Source organism: Martes martes, assembly GCF_963455335.1.
Source record: "Martes martes genome assembly, chromosome: 14".
NCBI classification, from domain to species: Eukaryota; Metazoa; Chordata; class Mammalia; order Carnivora; family Mustelidae; genus Martes; species Martes martes.
In genome coordinates this window covers 5,261,954-5,278,446 of record NC_137902.1, presented here as the reverse complement: position 1 = coordinate 5,278,446, position 16,493 = coordinate 5,261,954, and the positions used below count along the sequence as shown (strand labels likewise).

The 16,493-nt window shown below is 51.9% G+C and overlaps 1 protein-coding gene across 2 annotated transcripts in view; it reads left to right on the top strand.

Moving 5' to 3' along the window:
* DOCK1 (dedicator of cytokinesis 1) overlaps nucleotides 1–16,493 on the top strand; it is a 495,164-nt gene that overhangs the window by 86,932 nt on the left and 391,739 nt on the right. For both annotated transcript variants that reach the window (XM_080823568.1, XM_080823569.1), the window contains exons 13-16: nucleotides 4,402–4,527; nucleotides 9,315–9,439; nucleotides 10,590–10,688; nucleotides 11,648–11,720. In XM_080823568.1, the coding sequence (XP_080679694.1) occupies nucleotides 4,402–4,527; nucleotides 9,315–9,439; nucleotides 10,590–10,688; nucleotides 11,648–11,720 (423 nt within the window). The remainder of the gene's footprint in view (nucleotides 1–4,401; nucleotides 4,528–9,314; nucleotides 9,440–10,589; nucleotides 10,689–11,647; nucleotides 11,721–16,493) is intronic.

Sequence of the window (16,493 nt, the reverse complement as noted above, 5' to 3'; positions counted from 1 at the left end):
CCTTGAAGCTAAAGTGAATGTGTCTCTTGGGGCCCACTGGCAATCCTGCTTCTGTGTGTAGCAGGGAGACCCAAGAGAGAGAGAGCTGTGAGGCGTGTGGGTTTGCCCCCTGGAGCTGCGTGTTTTCACCAGTGGTGACCCGCGCTGCCCCTGGTGATGTCTGCCTGCCAGTCGGGCTGTAGCGGAGTCCCGGGCAGCAGAAGGGATGGGAGGTGGGCAGTCTTCACAAAGAACCGGAGAGCTTCCCATGCTCATCTGTTCTGAGCTCCTCTCTAGGCTTTGGCCCATGTTAGGTTGACGTCCACATGTATTTGTCACAATTGACATTTTTTTATGTTTGGCCCAAATTATTCTGAACCCTGACGCCAGAGATGGTGGGTGTTTAATGTGGACAGCGAGACTGCAGACACACCCGGACCTGGACTTCCATTCCTATTGTTTGCCAGAGAATGTATGCTAATCTCTTTGGTTTGTAGCTACTCTAGTTAAGCAAAAGTCAACCTAGAATGCACTTTTTCTTTGGAAATTGGCCTCATTTTCTCCTTTGAGGAAAGTGTTTTAAACCCAATGTAATCAGGAGAGCTTAATCTCCGTGTTTAAATCGTGTTATAACAAATTGAATTGTGTCATTAAGTTACTTCGTTTATGAACTAAGATGGTTGAGCAAGCTGGTATTTGTGAGAAAGAAAAGGTGTTGGAAAGGCCGCGGGAGTTTTGCGTGGTGTTATTAAACATTTCTCTGCCTCTGACCTCTGTAGGTGATCACCGCACCATGTCCTACAGGGTCTTGTGAAATGTCTTCGAGTCCCATTCATTCTGGGGACATTCATTGCTTTGGCAGGTTTTTGGGGACTTGTGTGAGATTTGAGAGCCTGTCCGCAGCACCCTGGTGTCCCCAGTAGGGATCCCATGCGACTGTGTCACCTGCTCTGATAATCTCCCCTTGCATTTCCACGGGTGTCCCTTTCATAACGCCTCTGCTCTGCCAGAGGACACGGCCATGCGTTCAGTGCCTGGCCCTTCAAGGGACCTCTCCTGCAGGTCCAGAGCATCACCAGCCTGTGGTGCTTTTTTGGGAATTAGAAAAAGAGTGCCCGTCATCTGGGTGAGTAGGGAGTTGCACGCAGCGCCTGGGTACACAGCTTGGGGAGCAAGAGTGTGGATTAGGCTTAGCTCCCACTTGGCTTTGTTTGCTGGGGCCTTGTGGCAGGGCACGTTCTTTTTTTAAGATTTATTTCAGAGAGAGACTTACAGAGATAGTGTGAGAGAGAGCATGAGTAGGGAGGAGAGGGAGAAGGGAGCCTCCCCACTGAGCAGGGAGCCTGATGTGGGGCTCAATCCCAGGACCCCTGAGATCATGACCTGATCCTAAGGCAAATGCTCAACCGACTGAGCCCCCCAGGTGCCCCTGCAGTGCACATTCTGAGCCATGAGACATGGGCCCCTGTTTTGGTGTCACGCCCTGACATCATCTTAGGGACCTCTTTTTTTTTTTTTTTTTTTTTAAAGATTTTATCTATTCATTTGACAGACAGAGATCACAAGTAGGTAGAGAGGCAGGCAGAGAGGGAGAGAGGAGGAAGCAGGCTCCCCGCCAAGCAGAGAGCCCGATGCGGGGCTCGATCCCAGGACCCTGAGATCACGACCTGAGCCGAAGGCAGAGGCTTTAAACCACTGAGCCACCCAGGCACCCCAGGGACCTCTTTTTATTGGTTATGCTTCTCTCCTCTTCCTTCAAACCCTCCCTCTTACGATTTGGAGTTTTAGATTCTGCAAAGAAACAAAGGAAAAACTATGAAAGGAAAGGGAAATACCGCACACAAAACAGTCTTCCTTAGATAACACACGTGTTTTTGTTTTTGCCTCTTTTCTCTCCCGGTTTCTCAACAGAGAGGCTTATGCCTCCTCCCTCTGACCTTTATTTTCTGTTCCTCCTTTGTCCTTCTCCCATCAGCATTGCCTGCCCCCCAACCCCCTGGCCTTACCAGGGTGCACTTGCTGAGGTCTGCGGTAACACCCGGCTGCTCTGTGCCAGGACACTGCCCTGGTGCCCTGTTCTCTGGGCTGCATTTTGTGCCAGTGGCCACACTGTGCCACCCCTCTGGGCTTTCCGTTTTCTCTGGCCTCTGATGTCCTGTGTGAGCTTTAATGTTGGGAATTCACTGTGTAGTTCAGGGTCCTCTTCTTTCTATCCTTGATTGTGCTCTCACTGTTCAGGATGTGGCCGGGGTGCGGGGTTTTCTGGCTCAGGGATGGGTATCCCCGGCACCTGCTATTGGCCGTGTCCATGGCCCTCCCCTGTGGCCACCCCTCCTTCGTCAAGTTCTGGTTTGATCTCCACACAGGCCTCTCCACCCCCACCTCCATGGTGTTGCCTGGGTTCCTGCAGTGGTTTCTCTGCTGGGATCCTCACTTGGCTCTGAACTGTCCCCCGCTCCAACCTGCTCATGACCCCCCACGACCCCCAGAGTACTGTCAAGTGGGGTCCTGGTACTTGCTTGTCTTTCCAGCCTCCCCACTCCTTCAGATGAAGCAGTTCCCGCCATGGCTGATTGGGCCCCGCAGGGTTGGGACCCTGCTGCCTTCTGAGCCTCCTCTCATGCGTCTCCCGCTGTGGCTCGGGTCATCCAGCACCCGGGTAGGAACAGGTCTGCATGCTCCTTGCTTAGGGTCGACTCATCTCCTGATCTCTTGTGATGTCCCTTTGGGAGAGCGTCAGTGACCCTCAGGATCCCCATCTTGGGGATATACTCTCCAGGTGCCCTGGACTTCTTCTTACAAAGCTCTTAGCCATTGCATAGTTCACTGAGCCTGTAGGTTTAGTATTTTACTCGTGGGGCAGAAGCTGAGTCCCTGGTGATGATACAGTGAATGTTTGCTCTGTGTCTGCCATGCCCAGTGTGTGTCAGGCACACAGTAGGTGCTTACTGACACTTCTGAGTAGATCAGAGGGACTGTCTAGATGGTAGGAGGAGAAGGCTTCACCACCTGGCAGAGAAAAAAATGTCATCAGTGAGTGTGGACTTTCTCAACCACAAGTGATGTAGGTCTTAGCAGAGGATGGATTTTTTGGGCCAGCTGATAAGACAGGAAGCTCGAGAAAAAGGGTGTGAGGTTTGGGGTTTCCTCAAGCAGAACGGCTCTGGGCAGCAGCAGCCTCAGGTGATGCTCCTTGTGTGGGACCATCAGGTGTCTCCCAGTTCTCCTTGGAATGCACGTTGGTGGACAGAGTATACAGTTTTCCCATTGGCCTTCTACTGAAGGCAGTGTGCTGAACTGAGTGGTGGTGAATGGTCCCTGCTTCCTGGGAACATGCATCCTAGGGAAGGAATGGGCTGGACAGACAGACAGATAAACACACATACACAGTAGTGTTAATGAGAGCAAATGCCTTTGTATTCTTATGGGCCAAGTGACTAGAGAGCAAGCAGGCCTGGCCTCCAAGGTCCCAGGGATGGAGACCCGGATGTGTCCGCTGATAGCGACAACCTCCCTTCCCACCTGGAAGCGAGGCTCTGTCTTTTGAGTGGCTGAGAGAGCCATGCACCTGATTTGTCTCCCGCCTTTGATTTTGTTAAAAAGTGCCTGCTGTATTCCCTCTTCTTTTTGCTTCCTGTGTGCTGGCTGCACAGCAGTATTTTCCACAAAATGCAACTCTTGCTTCGCATGGTAGAGGGAGAGGTTGGCAGATAGCCTCAGCTCACAGCTGGCAGCAAATTCACCGTGTTCTCTGTGTGGCAGCCCTCCCGTCTAGCTCGGGGTTCTGGAGTCTTCACTTGCCCTCCTTGGAGGGAGGAGCCAAGTGGGGGGGCAGAACATTAGTTCTCCTTCACTGTGATGTCATGCCACAGAGGGACCAGGCTTCCTTGGCTGTGCGGGAGCTGGCTTGCTGGTGGCTCGCAGCCCAGCACCATGCTGCCCACCTTCTGGAGAGTCTATGAAACTCCTTGGGTTAGGGAAGCTGTGTATTTACCTCCTGAACTTCACTTCCTGTGCTGTCATCCTTCTGGGGACAATAGAAAAGGAGAGTTTTCTCAATCACTCCTAGAAAAATGCTTCTTTCTGGTTTATCTTCAGTGCCTGTGAGAAGAGTCATTGGTTCTGGGCAGGTGCCGTGCATTGCTGCTGCTCATGTGCCTTCACCAGGGCACGGGGCCCCTCCAGGGTAGGGTTTGTTACCACCGCTAGTCAGATGCAGGGGATTCCCCTGTGCCAGCTACCTTTCCCTAGCCCCTCTCTTTCTCTTTCTTATGCACCCATGTTTTCTCCAAAGATGTTGACTTGTTGACTTGTGAATTACCAGTTGCTCATTCACTGAGGTTTTCCTGAAAAGGTTTCCTGAAGTAATCTTTCAAAAATGTAGAAGATAAAACATGACTCATGTGTCCATTGTTTTTCTAGGTTTGTGGGTAACACTGAAATTACTTCCTGGAGATATCCATCAGATTAGAAAAGAGTTTCCTCACTTAGTGGACAGGACCACAGCGGTGGCTCGGAAGACGGGGTTTCCGGAGATAATCATGCCTGGTAAGAACTGATTCCTTCTGTGCTCTGGGTGTGGTGTGGATGTGGATGGCGTTCGAGGAGCTTGTACAGCTGGCTGCAAGGCGCAGTGTGGGGACGGTGTCCTGGAGGAGCTCTGGCAAGCAGAGGGTTGAGCTGGTGGGAGGTGATGTGTGAACCCCAGCATGGTCGTAGTTCATCCCTGCAGGCAGGAGCTGAGACCAGACTGAGAGCTGACCACCTGGGTTTGGGCTGCGGGGAGGTGGCTTCTCTTGGTTGTCTTAACCTGCTGGTGGGAGTGACTTTTGGTGGCATTGTATAAGGACAAACGAGGGAATGGATGTTTCCAGAAACCCAGCCCTGAGAACCTGAGGTGGGTTTCCACCACCAGCTGGAGTGAACATCATCATTTCTGTAAGCAAACCCTTTGTTACCCTTAATCTAGAAGCCTTTCAGGTTATCTCTGCCCCATATTGTCTGGTGAAAAGGAAGAATGGGAGTGAGACATTCCACCGACCCTGGCTGCCAGGCTGCCGGAGCTGGGTTGGGGAGCCTAAAATGTAACGAAGGGCAGTGGAGCATGGGGCCCTTTCAAGGGCCCCGTGGGCTTCACTTTAGGTTGTGCTCAGTGGGTCAGTCGTGCTGGTTGGTTCACTGTAGGATGAAGGCAGCACTTTGTTGATAGTAACGTAGGTTCACAGTGAAGGTCCTGTTACTTCTTTGGAATCATCCAGAACGTGTTCAAAGTTAAGGGGCACAGTTCAGGTAGATGCACCCTATTATGTTCCAGACTCTGAGGGTCGGTTGTGGGTTAAATGTTTCTTCACCGCTGTGGTCCCCAACCTCAAACTTCACCTTCAGCCCGGAGGTGAGAATGCAGGACCTGGAGTCTGGCCTCTGTTTGGAGCTGTGCCAGGGCTCCTCCCCGACCTTGCTCAGCTGTGCTTTGCTGCTCTGAAGAAAGTAATGATAATTCCTACCCATAGGGCGGGTTGGAGTTGGGATGCTGTAGTCGGTAAAGTCACAGAAAACACAAGGCTAGCTCAAATGGCTGAGCCCTAAGCATAATCACTGTCTCACGTCCCTGAGCGATGGACACAGCCGGGCTCCCTTTCTCCATAGTAGCCTCTGCTGCGTTGTCTCTTGTGCGTACTGACTTTGTCCTCTGGGTAAGGGCTCTGCTGGCTTCCATGTTCTTCCCAGACCCCAGTGTCCTAAAGGAGATAGTGTGCTTTGGACCCAGTGTTGCCCTGCAGGGAGCCTGGGCGTCCTGCAGCCTGGCCTGCTCAGGCCCCTGTCCCGTGGCCCCCAGACAGCGATGGGCTAGGCAGTGGGGTGTGCACATCAGCCACCTAGATGTCCGCGCCTCCCAGCGGCAGGGGTTGTAGGAGGGAGACAAGGACACCGGACGCGTGTCTGGGTAGACATCTGATCAAAACAAGGAAGGAGGGGCAGCAAGTGAACGTTGACACCTGAAACCTGCTCAGTTCCTGTTACTTATTAGTACCGCTCAGGCTCGGTAATGGATGTTAAGCTTCTTAAACCAATAATGGAATTCCATGTAAAGATTAATCTCATATTTACATAATACTTTTCAGTTTCCAAATAACATTCATATTAATAATCTGATTTGATCCTCACGAGATCCTGGGCAAGCCCGTGAATATTTATCCTTTATATCTGTGGGATACTTTTTGGTTTGCTGATAATGCTCACGGAAGTCTACACGTTGGTGTTGAACTAATTGCAATTGAAATTAAGCTGCAGCCTAAAGTTACACAACTAATGAGCAGTAGAAATGGGGCCACACCACCGCACATTCAAGGATTCCCTGTGGTGTCCCTTTAAGGGCCCTGTTGCGCGTTCCAGGAAGAGCTGTCCGCTCACTGTGTGCCCTATCAGAGCTACCGGTTTGTGTAGTGTAGGGTAGGTGGGGACGTGTTCCTTCTGCTTCCTCTATCTCTCAGGGCTGTTTTGGGTCATTGTGTTGTCTGGCTGGTGAGTTGATGTAAAGGACATCTCAGATTGGTTAGGCTGGTATGTAGCGGCTTACCCATACAGGAGGAAAGCATGACCTCCAGCTCGCTGTGAAACCGAGGGATACCTTCAGTGGGCGGGAGTCAAGGGTGTGTGCAGCAAATTAATTTGGAGCTCTTAGTGGATGCATTGCTTGCATGTGGACTTGAGATGAAATTTATAGATTAGGATGACATTGGGCATTCGTCTTGGGTGGCCTGGGATGGCCTCATGTTCAAAGAGAGGCCCAGGAAACTTCTAGCTTGTACTGGTCATATTTCCCTTTATAACTGACCAACCTATAAGGTAACTCTAGCCCTCTAAAATAATCTCCTCATAGATTCCTGCAGAAGCCTTGTAGCTGACTGTTCAGCGGGTTCTGTGTACTGAGTTGGGAGTTGGGGTTCCTGTAGTGTGGGACTCTAGAGGGAGCCACCATGTTCTCTATGGCCAGGGAATCATCGACAGGCTGTGGGTACTGCATGGTACCCTTGGGAAAGAGAGAGAGAGAGAGAGAGATTGACAGCCTGGGGTGTTTTCATTCAGGTCCCTGGCCTTTAGCTTGGTAGGACCTGTGCATTGTTCCCATCTTGTCCTGTCTCATGGAGATGTTTTTCTTTCTTTCTTTCTTTCTTTCTTTTTTTTTTTTTAAGATTTTATTTATTTATTTGATAGAGACACTGAGAAAGGGAACACAAGCAAAGGGAGTGGGAGAGAGAGAAGCAGGTTCCCCACTGAGCGGGGAGCCCGATGCGGGGCTCGATCCCAGGACCCTGGGATCATGACCTGAGCCGAAGGCAGACGCTCAACGACTGAGCCACCCAGGCGCCCCATGGAGATGTGTTTTACAGAGATGTGCATCTCCTTCGCACAGTGGGAGAGCCTGCTGTGTCACCTGTGTTTTTCTGCCAGCTTTTCTGCCTTTCTATGAGCCACTGGAAATCCTGCAGGTTTTCTGAAGGATCCTGGTGGGGAACAGAGTTTTCTCCTGAGCCCAGAAGGTGGCGGGAGGCCTGCATGAGGCAGAGGGGGTGTGAGTCCACCCACGCCTGCTTGCAATTCCTTTCTCTCCAGAGTGAGAACCCTGGGGCCCTGCAGGCCTCCACCGAGGACACTCTTGTGAGTGTGCATCTGTGGGGCTCATCTGCCATAAATAGGGTCTCACTTCTGGGCCAGCGCTGCGTCTGGATGTCTGGGCCATTGGGAGAGTGAGACCATGGGGTTTACCACCTCCCTGCCCCAGCGTGTCATGGCCGTCTGGCTGGTGAGGCCTTTAAGAAGCTCCTATAGCCCTGGGGCGCCTGGGGGGCTCAGTGGGTTAAAGCCTCTGCTTTTGGCTCAGGTCATGATCCCAGGGTCCTGGGATCGAGCCCCGCATCGGGCTCTCTGCTCCGCAGGGAGCCTGCTTCCTCCTCTCTCTGCCTGCCTCTCTGCCTACTTGTGATCTCTGTCTCTCAAATAAATAAATAAAATCTTAAAATAAAAAAGAAGCTCTTACAGCCCTTTTTGATTACAGGTCTTGTGCTTTGGTAGAATGTGCAGGCCGAGGGGTCCTGCAGATCTCCCCAGCCGTATCGACTGTTCAGCGGCGGGTGGTGTGGGAGGTTCGGTGACTTGTCTGCGGCCGCTCACGGCTTTGTGGCAGGTGTTGGCCTGGCAGCTTTGCCTCCCTGGCCTGGGCTCCATCGCTCTTAGCTTCTCGCACAGTCAGTATTACTGACTGCAGCCGTGCTCCCTCTCCCAGCAGCGTCTGTGGCTGCGGAAACAACCCACTGGGATTATTATAATAATGACTTTTAAATGAAGGCTTAATTTAATAGTTGGAGACATTAAAAGCCAGAATAGAGCGGAAAAAAGAAAGGAAGAAAACAAGAATGCAAGGGGACTTGTTCTTGGCCCATAGTGGGTCATTTGCTTCTTTTGATGGACCGGTTCCTCACATCTCCTGTGGGAGGGCAGGTGGGTCCATGTGGGACGTGACCAGACACACAGCAGAGGGAGAAGCACTGGGTAGTGGTGCTTGCTCTAAATCATGCGGCTAATGAAGCTTGCTAAGTTTTCCCAGTCGGACCATTACCAGGGGCCTCATAGGCTCTCAGGAGGAAGAAGCATCTTGAGTTTACTTGTTGTGTCTGGGTTTTGTTTTTGTTTTCACAGTTTATGGCCCATCTCACTTTAAAACACACAGGTCTGTTCTGATCCTGGCAGCTGCCCACCAGGAGGAGAGAAACTTCTCTCTTGACCTGCTCCTAGTCCCTGATCCCAGACATCAACTCAGAACCTTGGCTTGTGGCTCTAATTCTCGATCAGCTTCTTGTTCAAGTCCTTGGAATAATGTAGAGGAAGCCAGTATTGCTCATTGTCATCTGAGGTGTGCCACTGATGGTGTGATGATCTTGGGTTACCCATATACTGAGAACACAGCCCGTGGTCCACCATGCGATGGTGATGGGAGTCACGCTGGGCCATGAACACTGGAGAGGAGATAGTCACTGCAAACCCATCGGCGACACTCGAGTCGCTGTGGGCATGAGCTGCCCACTGAGGTGAAGGACTGTGCAGATAATTCAGGGTCTTGAAGTTTCTCCTCCTTGTGATCTTACGATGATGATGCTGAGAACTGCTTTTGTCATGTGTTTAAATGCTGAGACTGTTTTGTAGAAAATATTTTGTAATTATATATACAGTATTTATAATTCTCTGCTAGGATTGGTAGCAATTTCAACAGTGTTGCAGAATTCCCCATTACTTTATGAAAAATGGATTGGTTTTAAAGGTATAATTTCCCCCCCCAGGTGATGTTCGAAATGATATCTACGTAACATTAGTTCAAGGAGATTTTGATAAAGGAAGCAAAACCACAGCAAAGAATGTGGAGGTTACAGTGTCTGTTTACGATGAAGACGGAAAACGGCTGGAGGTATTTATTGTTGCAAAGCTTTATCTGTGGTGTTGAAACTTTATTTTCCAAGTGTTTTCTTGGCTCTGCTGCAGAATAGGAAAAGACATAGCTGAGGCTGCTTGATCCCATTTCTGGGGATGAGAGTTTACTCTCTACCCCTTTCTCCAGCTCGCCATAAAGGGCTGGCGTCCTCGGGGTCCTGGCTGCCGCCTGCTTTGAGAGACCCCTGCGGTCCTGAGCCCCTGTTTCCCGGTCCCAGGGCCTCACTTGCCAACATAGACCCAAGCCTCAGAGGTCTAGTGGTCACACTAGAAGTTCAGACACCGTTGTTATCACCATCTGAGAGATAGGGAAACTGAGGCCCGGGGAAGTCTTGTCCAGGGTCAGAGAGTTAAGTGGGGGTTGGAACTGGGTTTTGAATCTGGGACTCTGACCTCGTGCTCTCATGGGTGGTGGTGGTTACCACGGTGGCCTGCAGGACTCGGCGTGCTGGGCGATGCTCAGGGATGGTGACCTCCTCTGATGACTGGAGGCCACGACAGAGCAGCTGTCCCTGCCAGCTGCCCCTCTGGACCCTGGGGAGTGGACTGGGCTCCTCTGGGCTCACGTGTCTGAGAGCAATGCCCCGTGTGTGCACCTGAGGCTCAGCTATGTCAGGAGGTGAGGGTGGCATCCTTTCTGTGTGGGCGGCCCATGTCCAGGGTCACTGCCGGGTGATGTTGCCCTTGCCACTTGGGCTTTATTGGCATAGCTTCTGCTGGAGCCGAGTGGTCAGTTTACGGCTGGTAGAATGGGAAGGAGCGTTGCCATCTCTTTCTCGCTTCTAGCTCTTCATCCTGGACGTACTGCATGAATCCGGCAACTTCCTGCAGATCTGAATGTGAAGGCTGTTAGGGGTGAGGGTCGGAAGGACAGAGGACAGTAGCATTCCTATACTGATAGCCATCAAGATGCTGGAATGTCTGTGAGCGGGACTGTATGCTGGCCGCGGTGGCTCCAGATGGATCTGTCCTTCCATTGCTGGGAGCATATTCCATTTGTGATGGGGTTTATTGGCATTCCTGTAGCGCTCTGCTTAGCTCATCTAATGGGGGCGGGAGGTGGGGAGATGGATGCAGTGTCAAGCTCTATGAGGTCTGATGTGAACTCTTTATGCCTTCTTTTAAAGCATGTGATTTTCCCGGGTGCTGGTGATGAAGCGATTTCAGAGTACAAGTCTGTGATTTACTACCAAGTAAAACAGCCACGTTGGTTTGAGACCGTTAAGGTATCATTTACATGGTCATTTTATCCCACGGGGTTGATTATGAAATGCTCATTTGTATCCCAAGGAAGTCCCCAGCTCCCACCCAGCCCGGGGCTGCTCGCCAGCGGGCACCCTGAGCAGGCAGAGGAGCTCTCCCCACAAAGTCATTCAAGGTTGCTAAGGAACCATGCCGGCATTTCTTGGAATACATTTACTCCCATCTCCTTTTGGACATAAAAATAGGACTTTCATGGAGACAAATGACAAAGTCCTTTAAAGATAGCTATTATCTTTCTCTTCCCGGGTCTGTTATGTGTGTGGCATGCTGTCGTTACACCAAATGGGAAAAAATAGAGGTGACAATGTATGGAGGACGTCGCTGGGGAGATCGGTCCCCGTCTGTGGGGTGACACTGCTCTCCCGACGCGGCTCGCTGACGTCAGCACGGCAACCCACCGTGGCACACCACAGCCCCCGTGCCAAGGGCTTGAACATTGGGAAACCCAGCCTGGGGTTGGCCTTAGAAGACAGATGATAGCTAGGAGAATTGGGGACAGTCTTTGGTTAAAGGCAGCGTGCATGGGGTCTGTCTTCTTTGACTGCTCGTCGCAACAGGAAATCTTTCTTCCTGCTGCCTGAGGGCAGGTCCCTGCAGCTGTGGAGGGACTGTGGACACCTCCAATAAGGGCTACTAGGAACATGGCAACTTGTAAAAAATAGATTTTAACAGTGAGGACGTGAACATTTATGAAATCTTCTGTTGTCTTGCAGAATCGGTTTGGCATCCCTTGCAACATTGTCTTGTTTAAATTTTCCAAAAGCATTTTGCCTTTGGGAAAGTCCCGTCGGGGATTAGGCATACTGTATTTTCATCCCTGCAGGGAGGAAGTGCGCAATCGCACAGTATCTCCAGTTGAACAAAACCATTAATGTGAGAAGATACGGTACCTGTGCTGAAACCTTCTTTTTCAATTGCACAGGTGGCCATTCCCATTGAGGACGTCAACCGCAGTCACCTTCGGTTTACCTTCCGCCACAGGTCGTCCCAGGACTGTGAGTAATCCTTTGATTTTAGCCCGTGTTGTTTGCAAGGGGAAACTGGGGGAAAGCTCCGTCGGCTGCACTTGTCACTTGTTCTGGATTGTTCTAGAACTAGGTGATCCTAACAGATGCGGTTTTAATCCTTTAGCTCATTTCCATGTTGACCTGTGTCTGGAAGGTGTTATTGACTGTTTTTCATTGCGAGGCTTACAGGAGATCTTAATTTTCTTCTCGATTTTTTCCTGCTGCTACCTCCTGTTCTTTCTTTCTGTTTCTTCTCTTCCACGTGACTTTCTAACACTGTTCCATTCATCCAGAAAGTCACTGAGATACAAGTAGATTTCAGAAATCGGCTCTTAATGATGTTTGTGTTGGAATGCAAAACCTCGAGATCTGTTTTGTGTTTGCGGGTAGCCTCCATGTCTGGCTTCAGACTGCACTTCTCTGATGGGAGATGTTGGTATAGTGACTGATGCTGAGAAGAAGGGAAGAACTGGGGTTCGGATCCCTGCCCTTCCAGAAGAGTTCTTTATTGATGACTGGAGTTCCCCTTTTATGTTCATTCTTATCTGCTAAGGACGTAGCCTTGTACTAGACACTAAGACATCACGACAGACAGCTGTTTCCCTCCTTGCCCTTTGTGGTCTGTACCCCCAGGGCAGTGAGCTAAGATTTGGGGCAGTAATGCCCAGCAAGATGGGCTGCATTGTGTTGCTGTTGCTTTGAGGGGAAGGGTGGTCTGGGAGCGTGTTTATCACTTGGGTGGGGACCACTTGAGTGGGGGGGTCCTCTGCCCTGGCTCATCTGGAGGATAAGTGCCTGGGGGTCTTGACCAAGTGGGACGGAGGTTGCAGAGCCCATGGCACAATGTTTGGCATAGAGGAGGGGGGTGGGCCCTCAGAAGCCACTTCTGTGTGGTAATATGTCCATCCTTCATGCTGTTTCTGTAAGGGGGCCTGCCTGACCTGGGCCCTTTCCGAAGTATGGGACCCGCACATGTAGGGGGTGCAGGAGAGTGAGTGCGTGCGCAGCGGTGTGAAGCAGGGGGAAGGTGGGCCTCACTGTGTGGCCAGCAAGGAGCCAGGACCCCGCTGTTGCTGAGAAGCTCCGGGGAGGCGTGTTCCTGCGGTCCGCAGGGCTGTTGTGTGCAGAGCACGCATATCAGCCTGAAGACGGGCTGTGGTGGGGATGGGGCAAGTGGATCTGAAGCATCATCCCATCTCCTGTCCCTTCCCAGGGTTTCAGCACAGCAGGGCCCTAGCTAATGAGGGGTTGGGGTTCAGGGAGACGGGGAGAAGCAGGGTGGCGAGGGCTGGGCAGCGTGGGAAGCAGTCCCCAACCATGGTGGACTTGCCTGACGGCCAGAGCCAGCCCGCCATGGGGTGGCCTGGGGTCTGCTGGTTGTGCATGGCCCTCCTTGGTGCCCATAACCGTGGGGTAGGAACAGTGACTCAAACATGTGAGCTAACATTCGTGTGCTCTTACTGTGCTGTTTGGATCTGTCCTCACCAACGACAGCCCCGTGGGCCCTCACTGTGGTCATTGCTCTGCACTTCCGGTGGAGGAACTTGCGGCTCACAGACCCCAGCTCAGTCCCCAAAGTCACCCGGTTTGTCAGTGGGGGTGCTCGGGTTCAGACCCGGTCTGTGTGCTTGAGTGTCCCACTCCCGCACCTCGGGGGTGTGGCGAGGCCACTTAACGTCCTCTGGTCTTAGTTTAGCACCAGCTGTCTCCACCTCACAGAGAAGATCCTCTTTCCAAACTTTAGTCCGAGATGAGTTGTGAGGTCAGCCTGGGAGGATCATGGAGCAGTAGACAGGGGTGTGGGGTGAACGGAGCGGGGGGGCGTCATGGGGGGCACTCAGGGGAGGTCATTCCTTGCCCAAAGCAGGGAGCAGGGGGCCGGGTGGAACGGTTGGGAGTGGGAGCAGGCTGCAGGGAAGAAGGTGGGAGCACTGGCGGGTTAGGAGAGAGTTCTAGAATCCACAGAAACTTGTCTAAAAAGACATGCTCGCCCTTTATGACGAGCTTGTTCTCTCTGGTTAATAAATTACATTAGGGCAGAGGGATATCCTCTGTAGCATTTTAATTTTCAAAATCCTTGTTTTTCTAGTCAGTTTTAAGTACTTGTTACAGACAAGATGCTGTCACCCGACACACCACCACACATTTGCATAATTAATGAGGCTCCCTGGCCGTGGCTTGTGGGGTTTTGGAACCATGTGGAACACCGGGAGTGTGAGGCTGACTCCGTCCTGAGCCAGCCGCTGTGGGAGCGACGGTAGCCCCCGGGGCCTCCTCAGCCTGCCTGAGCGCACACAACACAGGGTCAGAAACAGGGGAGTTAGACCCCCCCGACCCCCTGCAGTGAGCTGCTTTTTTTTTTTTTTTTTTTCCCCCTAAAGGGAGACGTGGTGAGCACAGGGAACCAGTGATGGGGCTTCTCAGGCTGGGCTCCGTCCCGGGGGTGGGAAATCTGGTGCTGATGTGACAGACGCTCCAGCAGCCTGTGAGCACTTCCAGGTACATCTGCTCCTGTTTCTCCTGAACTCGAGCGGGTGCGCGGCGCTGGGTCCGGCTGGCCGGGGGCTGAGTTTCCTGGGCTCTCAGGGGGCCTGACTGGGTGGGGTGGCCCTGCCTCCTGTGCCCCTGGTGTCCTGCAAAATTGTTGTCTCCTCCCAGCGGTGCCAATGAGCACGTAGTCAGTCCTGCCCGTGGCCTCGAGGTTGAGGTATAGGACATTAATCAAAGGTGCACAGTGTTACTTTGTCCTACTTACTAGTAGGATCGGGGAACCCGTGTCCTGATGGGGGTGCTCACGTGTCCTTCTGAACCATGGCTGCTCGCACGGAGATCTCTTCTTTCTTACCTGAACATTATGGTAGTTCACATTTTCTGTGCCCTTTTACAAAGTTGTTATTGCTATTTTTATAACTAGAGTAAAAATTTTTTTGTCTTCATTCCTGCCTTTGCTTCGGTAGGTCAGTCATTCCTTTCTCTTTCTAATTAGCCAGCATTTATTGAGCACCCGCTGTGTGCCGGGTACTCATGGACACCAGGACTGCAGAGATGAACGAGACGCGTCATCTTTGGCAGTGGTGGTGACTCGGGGTAGATATTTTGATCCACTGGGTGTGCTCCTTTGTTGACCTCTGTCTGTCTGTCTCTCTGTCTTTTAAGATTTTATTATTTGAGAGAGAGAGAGAGTTCGGGGAGGGGCAGAGAGAGAGGGAGGAGCAGACTGTGTACTGAGAGTGGAGCCTGACATGGGGCTCGAACCCAGAACCCTGGGATCATGACCTGAGTGGAAGGCAGAGGTTCAGCTGACTGAACCCGCCAGGCGCCCTCTCTTGTCATCTCTGAAAGAGAACGTAGGATATATAATTTTAAAGATGATAGCTCTGGAACCCAGTGTTTCTGTGCCACACTCAGTGGCATCTCACAGAACCTGTGCAGAATCTGCTTCTTCAGTGGAGACTCCTTATCTGCCTCCTGCTCTGGCCCTGGCCTGCTCACCCCCCGCTGCTCACCAGCCACCTGGCTCTCTGTCCCCAAGGGCCAAGCGTAGGGCCGCTCAGGGACTCTGCCTTTGGCCATGTCTCTTCTGGGAAGGTTTATGCACCAGCTCACGTGTTGTCCATCTCCTCAGAGACGTCATCCAACCATCTAGACATTCATCCCTGTTCCACCATGCCCCTCTCATACGTCACTGTCACCAAGCGAAAGGACCGGTTTGTTGGCGTCTCCCCAGCTAGAACAGACGCTTACCGAGTACCTCATAGACGGCAGGCCCTGTTGCGGGTACTGGGGAAATAACAGTGACAAGTGTGCGGGCGCCTGGGTGGCTCAGTGGGCTAAAGCCTCTGCCTTCGGCTCAGGTTGTGATCCCAGGGTCCTGGGATCGAGCCCCGCATTGGGCTTTCTGCTCAACAGTGAGCCTGCTTTCTCCTCTCTCTCTGCCTGCCTCTCTGCCTGCTTGTGATCTCTGCCTGTCAAATAAATAAATAAAATCTTAAAAAAAAAAAAACAAAAAACAGTGACAAGTGTGCAGTGAAGCTAACGAATGATAAGCTGCGGTGACCCGGTGGGGGTCGGGACTGTCCTCTGGGTTTGCTTGGGCAGCCGGCACAGAATAGACTGGAGGGGGCGAGGGGCAGGTGCAGCTTGAACAACAGAGATGTAGCTCCTCACGGTTCAGGCGGCTTGAGTCTGAGAGCAGCGCGCCGGCCCCCTAGGGTCTGGTGGGGATGCTTGTCCAGCTTGTGAACTCACATAGGAGGAGAGCTCTGCTGCCTCGCTCTCTTTTTTCGAAGGGCACTAATTCTGTGGGGTTGGTGCTCCCCCCTTAAGGCCTCACTAACCTTGAGCCCCTTCCTACAGGCTGCATCTCTGCTGTAGTCACGTGGGGTTAGGGTTCTAGGCCAGGCTGGGGAGGGACATAATTCAGTCCATAGCAGTTAAGAAGAAGAACACATCGGGGGAGGGGAGAGAGTGTGCCCGAGTTATGATTTACTGCGTTAGATGGTCTGGTCACCTCGGAACAGGGCATCTGTCAGCCAAAACTTGAATGAAGGGAAGGAATGAGTCTCACCCACATCCAGGTATCTGGGGGAGGAGCTGTCTTGCCAGAGAACAAAATTTCACATTCATGCGTTCCCTCTGCCTGAATTTATACTAGTGGATGTAATGAGGTAGGAATCTGTTCTGTTTTTCCATACTGATAGCCAGTTTTCTCAGGGAATGGCCAGTCCCTACTGCATTGCCCTTTGCATTATGTTTCCGGAC